Source organism: Mus pahari, chromosome 19 (assembly GCF_900095145.1).
Source record: "Mus pahari chromosome 19, PAHARI_EIJ_v1.1, whole genome shotgun sequence".
Taxonomy (NCBI): Eukaryota; Metazoa; Chordata; class Mammalia; order Rodentia; family Muridae; genus Mus; species Mus pahari.
Window position 1 is genome coordinate 3,174,047 of NC_034608.1, and position 8,743 is coordinate 3,182,789.

General features: G+C 45.5%; 1 protein-coding gene across 1 annotated transcript in view; it reads left to right on the forward strand.

Moving 5' to 3' along the window:
* Positions 1-7,522: 7,522 nt before the first annotated feature.
* The window catches only part of Eddm13 (epididymal protein 13), a 29,375-nt gene continuing 28,154 nt past the window's right edge, over positions 7,523-8,743 (forward strand). Inside the window, exon 1 of the mRNA XM_029532052.1 lies at positions 7,523-7,607. Coding sequence (XP_029387912.1) covers positions 7,523-7,607 — 85 coding nt within the window. The remainder of the gene's footprint in view (positions 7,608-8,743) is intronic.

Consider the following 8,743-nt stretch of genomic DNA (forward strand, 5'->3'; position numbering starts at 1 on the left):
CAGGTCACACCTATTCCAACCAGGCCACACCTCCAGATGGTGCCACTCCCTGGTCCAAGAATATACAAACCATTACACGGGTGTTTTACCTGTAGTGCCCTTGGAGGCCAGAAGAGGTTGTTGGATGCCCTGCAACTAGAGTTACAAATGGTTGTAAGCTGGGAATTGAACCCAGGCTCTTAACCACTGAACCATCTCTCTCCATCTCCCATTTTTAAGTGATATAATTAAACTCTCTTTATTGGGCACCATAAGATACTTCAGTGCATATATATGTTGCACACTGTTTAAAGCTGTATCTCCTCCAATATCTGTTATAGGGGATACTTTCAAAGGCTCCTTTTTCTGCTGTTGGACAGCAATGTATCTAAACCTCTTCCCTCATCCAACCATTACTTAGTGTCCACTAATGAATAAGATCTTCATTTACTGATCTGAGGAATTTATCCATGACAAATTGACAACTGATTTTTTTTTCAAAAGCTAACTAGTTAACCAGATGCATGGAATACTCACAAAGGTCTACAACACAGTGTCAAGATGGGAGAGAACCATTCAGGATAATCTATAGGGAGATGTGTGCTTTCTCAACAACCTTAGTTTCTGTCATTGGAAACAGGAAAACTATTTGTATTTTTTTTTTACATCTATTTGTGTGTGTATATATCCTGTGCATACACATATATGTAGGGGGCAGAGGAAAACATGCTGGAGTTGGTCTCTCCTGCCACCGTTTGGGTCCTAGGATGGAACTCAGACTATCATAGAGCTTGAGGGCCAAGTGCCTTTACCTATGGAGCATCTGGCAGATCTGCTACTTGCATTTTAATTACAAAGTTTCTTGATGAGTATTAAGCCAGTTGAAAAACACACACTCACTCAAGAGTTTCTCCAAGCTCAAGAGCCAGCTGAGAGCACCGGAGGGAAGCAGAAACAATACTTGTCTTTAGCTGAGGGGACCACGGAGAATTAAGAAACTAAGAAACTTCAGCATGGGCTCCTGTCATCTGGCAAACAGAAGAACACAAACAAGCAAGCTGGTTAATAAGTCCCCAGTGCAACACTGTAACTTTTGTAGCTCTTTCAAAGTTTAACTTTTTAGAATTGGTTCAAATCGATTTATTCCCAAATCCTTCTGCCAAACCAGAGGCTATTTTTTTCTCGTTGGCTTTGTTTTTGTGTGTGCTGGGGACAAGATGGATTGAGTAAATTGGTCACAGTGACCCAGCAGTGAGAAGAGCTGAGCCTGGGGCGTCACCTGTGTTTGCCATTCCTGCGGGAGGTACTCCTACTACTTTTAATGAGTCCCAGAGCACGCAGCTCAGTTTCTGCCAGCTGCAGTTTTAAATTAACATCAGAAAGTTAACTCTAAGAACCTGGAAAACATCATTTGTCCGCTGCTGGCCTCCAGGGTGGCCTACTTTTAACTCAGTGCTTGTTAATTTAAAAAGTGATTGTTGCTTATGTCCCATCTTAACACATGTTCATCAATGCACTCTATAACACCAAAAAGGGACAATAGAAAATATTTAGATTGTCTACAATCCCGCCATTTTCTTTATGGTTATTTATTGTGCATATGAGTCTGTATGTGTCACCATGTCAGTGGGAAGATCAGAAAAGCCAGTTTTCCACGAGTTAGCTCTCTGTTTTCACTATGGGGCTTGACAGGACAGAACGCACATTGCCAGTCTCGGCAGCAAATGCCTTTCCCTGCTGAACCAGGACACTGGCTTATGCTTTTGTGGTTTTGTTTTGTCTTAAACCAGGTGTCATGGATCCCAGGTTGACCTCTAACTGGCTAGGTCACTGAGTCTGGCTTTTTCTCCTACTTCTGCCTCTCAACTGCTAGGTTTACAGGCAGGGCTCCCCTATTTCTGACTCTAGAGACTATTTTAATACTAATACTAATAGAATGTCTAAAGACAATTTTAATACTAATTTTTGAAAGATTTATTTATTTATTTTATGCAAATGAATACACTGTAGCTGTCTTCAGACACACCAGAAGAGGGCATCAGATTCCATTACAGATGGTTGTGAGCCACCATGTGGTTTCTGGGAATTGAACTCGGAACCTATGGAAGAGCAGCCAGTGCTCTTAATCTCTGAGCCATCTCTCCAGTCCCCTTAATACTAATTTTAACATTAGACAAATTTAATACTAAATGGCTTCTAAAGATTTTGTGTGTATATATAGATATCTAGGTACATATATACAAATACACACATGTATAAATATATTTATGTATATATACATATATTTATGAGTTGGTCTCTTATATATCATAAACACATTATTTATATTTATGCCTACACAAATATATAACTTATGTATATAAAGTGAGTATACGCATGCATATATGATGTGAACATACTCATTTGAAACTGATTTTCTTAGGCTAGCACACAAAGCAATGAGCTTCATTATGGCCTCTTTGCACATGTGTGTCCTTACTCTTTTTTTTTTGTTTGTTTTTTGTTTTTCGAGACAAGGTTTCTCTTGTCCTGGCTGTCCTGAAACTCATTTTGTAGACCAGGCTGGCCTCAAACTCAGAAATCTCCTGGGATTAAAGGTGTGTGCCACCACGGCCTGGCTGTGTGTCCTTACTCCGGTTCTCCTTTTTTCTCCTCTCCTCTGCCTGAGGCAGGAAACAGGAGACAGTTTAGCTCAGTGGTCCTCCACCTTCCTAATGCTTCGACCCTTTAATACAGTTCTTCATGTTGTAGTGACCCCAACCATAAAATTACTTTTGTTGCTACTTCATAACTGTAATTTTGCTACTGCTGTGAATTGTCGTATAAATCGCTGTGTTTTCTCATGGTGCTAGACCATCCTGGTGAAAGGGTTCGACTCCCAAGGGGGTCTTGAGTAGAAGATCATTAGTTAGCTTATGACACTCAAGGGGGTCTTGAGTCGAAGATCATTAGTTAGCCTATGACACTACTTGGTTTGTGTTTCCACACTCCCCTCGTGGTAGCCTAGGTCTTGCACTTACTGCGCGTGCACACTCTCTCCAGACAGTATCTAGCAGCCTCGGAACCCCTCAACCCTGACACACCTGTCAGGCTACATGTACTCGTGGCTCTGAATAATAGGTTTCACTGGCCCTGGTAAGAAACAGATTTAGGCCGGGCATGGTGGCACACGCCTTTAATCCCAGCACTCGGGAGGCAGAGGCAGGCGGATTTCTGAGTTTGAGGCCAGCCTGGTCTACAGAGTGAGTTCCAGGACAGCCAGGGCTACACAGAGAAACCCTGTCTCGAAAAAAAACAAAACAAAACAAAAAAAACAGATTTAGACAGTCTCTACTTATGTGTATTCTCAACTGTATCCAGCCATGAAGAATGGAAGGATCAATCTGGCCTGAACTGGTTTGAGTGCATGAGCGTGAGGACAAAATGTCCTCTAGTAACCCTTTAGGGAGAATCCTACATTTACCATCTTGTGCTTATGCAGAACTGGGCAGCCACGGAATTAAGATCAGATGCATTATGGGAAAGCATGCTCACAGGAGGACAAAATGACTATATGAATTAATTTACCCATCAATGTAAAGAGCTGTCCAAACTATGTTTCCTCAGTAACCAACTCTTTCTGTTGAGCCCCATAAAATGGAGCCCAAAAGGATGATCAGGGGCCTCGAGTGTTCTCATTCATTTGGCTCGCTGTCACTCTCTCCCTCTCTATCTCCCCTTCTTTCTCTCTCTATCTCCCCTCCTCTCCCTCTCTATCTACCTTTCTCTCTTTCTCTATCTTCCCTTCTCTCCCCCTCCCTCTCTATCTCCCTTTCTCTCTTTAGAGAGAGAGAGAGTTTCATGAACACCCTGCTTGTCTTAGCGAGGGTTTCAGTAGCCCAACGTTCAGATTATGGCTAGAGCGACACCTCAGATAGGGGGTGCTGGAAGAACTGATCTGTGGAAGGACTAGAGAAAGAGCGGGAAGGGTCCCCAAGTTTGAGGTCAACAGGCGCAAGAGACTGGAGGGGATTTTGTGAGTTAGAATTCCAGGAACAGATGACTAAGGCTGGGAGAACAAAGGGGTGGAGAGCATGAATCTGAGGGAGGACACAGAGTGTTGGCTTGCCAGGATGGGGACAGTGTTCTGTCACTGCATCAGGGATCACTGACAGCGGAACCTAGAGACTCGTTCCCAATGGGCCGAAGGGCTTCCCCACCGTCGACCCCTGTCTCTTGCCTGCCATGACTGCCTGTTCTGAGACAGAGCCCCAGGGAGCCCCTGGAAGCCCTCAGCAGCTTCCCGAGCCCCCTCCTTCCTTGTCTGGTCCTTAGGACTTTCACTGGTTTTCTTGTCACCTAGACACAAACTAGGGTTACCTGGAAAGAAGGACCCTCAGTTGAGCAAATGCTTCCATCAGATTGGCCTGTAGGCAAGTGTATGGGGGCATTTTCTTGATTAGTGATTGATGAGAGAGAGAGAGAGACCAGCCCACTGTGGGAAGTGCTATCCCCAGGCACGTGGTCTTGGGTGGATAAGAAATCAGGCTGTGAAAGCCACTGGGAGCAAGTTATACAGCAGTGGTCCTCCGTGGTCTCTGCTTCAGTTCCTGCCTCCAGGTTACAGCCATAAGCTGCCACCCTACCTTCCTGCAGATCTGTGAGTGTAACAGTATGCCAGATAGACCCTTTCCTCTTCAGGTTGGCTTTGGTCTGTTTTATCACAGCAACAGAATGCAAACTCCAGTCCCATCCCAAAGCAGGGGCAGAAAGAGAGTTGGAAGGTAGCCAACCCTACCTTTGCCATACGTATCGTTTGGGATGTTCAGGGAGCTTGCAGTAACGACCATGGTCCTTCAATGTAGCAGGTGATGTGTTGGGTTCCAGGACAGTGGGCCAAAGAGTCCTTGCCTTTGAAGACCCCACAGGCTGGTGGAGCTAACAGACAGGTGTCCACGCTTTCCTCTCCCCCTCCCTAACCCCTCCCATCTTTCTCTTTTCTTTTCTTTTCTTTTCTTTTCTTTTCTTTTCTTTTCTTTTCTTTTCTTTTCTTTTCTTTTCTTTTCTTTCTTTCTTTCTTTCTTTCTTTCTTTCTTACAGTGTTTCTCTGTGTAGCCTTGGCTGTCCTGGAACTCACTCTGTAGACAGGCTGGCCTCAAACTCAGAAACCTGCCTGCCTCTGCCTCCCGAGTGCTGGGATTAAAGGCGTGCGACACCACCACCCAGCCCTTTTTCTCTTTTCATTTTATGTAGCCCAGACTGGCCTCAAACTTATTATGTAGCCAAGGGTGACCTTAAATTTCTGACGCTTTTGACTCCTAGGATTCTCTCTCTCTCTCTCTCTCTCTCTCTCTCTCTCTCTCTCTCTCTCTCTCTCTCTCTCTCTCTCTCTCTCTCTCTTTCTCCTTCCTCCCCTCAGGTACAGGCCTGGAACTTGGGAACCTGTGAGGAGCCTCCTGCCTCAGCGGCCTCCCCAGTGATGGACTACAGATGTGAATTCCCACACCCAACTCTGTTGTGGTTTTCAAAGATGCTCAGATCATCTCCCAGTCCGTCTGACCCTAAGCATGTCCGTCCCCATCAAGAGGATTCCCTCATTGTTACTACCCAGCCAGACACGGTGGTGTACAAACATCATCTCAGAAAATGATCTGTGGAGGATGAAGAATCTTAAGTTCAAGGACAGTCTGGACTAGAAAGCAAGAAAACACAAACAAGACACTAGAAGATAGCAAGGCAGGTAAAGAAATGTGCTTGCTGCTAAGCCTGGTAACCAGAGCCTGGATCCCTGAAATCCAACTCTACCGAATTGTCCCCTGATCTCCATCCATGCGCCCTTGTGTGCATGTGCAGACACCCACAATGCCCTTCAAAACAAGGAAATGAATAAGTACATGTAAAACAGAATCAGGGGGCCAGGTGTAATTTGGTTGATTGAGTGCTTAGTGCTTGTCCGGGTTTGGTCCTCAGAACCACCTAAGCTGGGTGTGGTGGAGACACTTGCCGTGCCAGCACTGGAGAGGCAAGGGTAGAAAGGTCAGAAGCTTAAGGTCATTCTCAGTGACGCAGTGAATTTCAGGCTAGGCTGTGCTATGTGATAGCATGCCTCAAAAGAATAGAAAGAAAGAAGCCGGGCAGTGGTGGCGCACGTCTTGAATCCCAGCACTCGGGAGGCAGAGACAGGCAGATTTCTGAGTTCGAGGCCAGCGCCTGGTTGGGAGGCAGAGGCAGGTAGATTTCTGAGTTTGAGGCCAGCGCCTGGTCTACAGAGTGAGTTCCAGGACAGCCAGGGCTATACAGAGAAACCCTGACTTGAAAAAAAAAAAAACCCAAACAAACAAACAAAAAGAATAGAAAGGAAAAATAAAAGATCTTGGTGTGGTAGCACATGACTATAATTCCAGAGTATAAAATCAGATTCTGTCTCAAAACAACAACCACCAACCCAACAGGGGCTGGAGAGTTGGCTCAGAGGTTAAGACCAGAGGACCTGGGTTTGACTTCTGGCACCCATATGGTGGCTCACAGTCATCCAAACTCTGGTGCCCCAGAGTCTGACACCCTCTTCCAGACCCTGAATTTGCATGTTGAGCAAACATACATGTAGGTAAGACATGCATACATATAAAAGAAAAATGTAAGAAAAAAAAACAAAACATCAGTACGGGCTGGAGAAAGGGCTCAGCGGTTAAGAGTGCTTGTTGCTATTGCAGAGGAACCATGATGGGTGGCTTCAAACTGCCTGGAACTCCAAGCCCTGGACACGAGCATGCCCACGCTCTCTCTTGCACATGCATGCACATGCACACACAAATAGACACACACACACACAGAGCGAAACAGAGACAGACACACAGAGAGTGAAAGAGACAGAGATGCACAGAGAAACACACACACACAGTGAGACAAAGACACAAAGAGATGCATACACACAGTGATGCACAAAGAGAGACAGACAGACAGAAACGCATGCACAGAGACACACATAAAAAGAGACAGAGAGAGAGACACAGAGAGATACATAAACACAGAGACACACAATAGAGACACAGAGAAAGACACATGGAGAGGCATACATGCAGAGAGACACACAGACATGCACACAGAAATATACACACAGAGAGAAACAGAGAAAGAAACAGAGACACAGAGAGATATAGAAGCACACAAAAGAGACAGACACACATACATAGAGACACACAGACACACAGAGAAAGAGATTTAAAAACTTTAAAAATACCCTAAAATTAAAATGCAAAACTCATTAGATGTCACCAGAAAAGATGTTGCATTTGAGTCACTGGAATACAAGCAAGTGGGCACAGCATATAATTACCATAGAGTGATACTTAAAAAAAAAATAGCAGGTACCAGCAGGAAGGGGCAGTGGCTGGGCCAGCAGCTGGTGGCGTGGGCATGGGAATCACCAAGCTGGCTGCCTCCAGGTAGCTGGAGGGCATCTGTGGGCAGTAAATTTTGTCTTGAGAGTACAGGAGAACAGTGAGTGACCAGAGTCCCATTGATCCTAGAAGGAGAACACCAGTCACCCTATCCAGGCCCCACCATGTGCAGACTAGAACCATTTCTGAAGAGGTCCCTGGTGGTCCTCCTTTTCCTGGGCCTGGCAGAGGCCTGCGTTCCTCGTGAAGGTAAGGCTTCCACTCCGTGGTAGCTTAGGGTGGGGAGGTTGTTGAGACTGGATGCGATAAGCAGTTCTGGGGTCTACCATAGGCTTCCTTGCTTTGGGTGTAGACATTTCACTCTCTTCTCCCTTGTAGGGATGGCTGCATGAGATCTGGGTTGTTGGTCCTGCTCTTACACATGCCGGTGGCTTTGTGAGTTTCTAGCTAGTGGCCCTTGGAGGTACTGGGACTATATTAGCCCCAGGTTGGAGGATTTGCCCTCAGAGGTATTGGTAGCTTAGTGAATCTTGTGTTGGTGGGCCTATTCTTATGGTGGCTTCATAGTCCCTTGCTGGTGGCTCTTCCATGGAGATGGCTGTATTAGTTCTCAGCAGTGACCTTTTTGCCACATTAGAGAGAGACACCATGTATGTTGGTCTATCTCTTGTCCTGTCTTCGTCTAGTCCTCAGTAGTCATGGGATCTGCTGGACTTCTTTGTGTCCATGAAGAGATGGAATTTGTGTAGTGCAGGGGCTCACTCACCCAATTGTCAGTGTGCCAGTGAGGTAGATTCCCATCCTTTACAGTGTAAAGATGCCAAAGATTACACGGGAAAGACTTGAGCCTTGTCATGAATCTGTCTTTCTCCTACTAGGTGGACAATGGTTTCAAGTTTTAATTTGTACTCAGTGCTGGGAATAGAGTCAGGGAAAGGTGGGCATAGCTCTATTTTGATGTCCTTCTTTATAATAAACAGATGATCATACCACAGCAGGACTTTAGGCAACGCTGTTCTGGAAAAGTGACTTTTGAGAGAAGACCTCAACAGGAAGCAGAAGCTAGCAGCTAGAGGGTTAGAGACTGTTTGGTGCAGATGGAACTGTATGTGCAGAAAGATGTTGGGCTAGAAGACACAGAGTCCCTTCAAGGCTCTGAGAACAGTCAGTGTGGCAGAAAGATGGCAGACAGATTGAGGGCATGGTGGGTGAGCTAAGACACAGTAAGACTAGAGAGTGTGTGTGAGCCACGATATCCAGGGTTTGGGGTCACATGAAAGATAGGGTTTCCTTCTCATCTTCCTTCTCCTTCTTCCTTTCCTTCCTCTTCTTCTCCTTCTATTTTAAAAGTTGTATCTGTGTGTGTGTGTGTGTGTGTGTGTGTG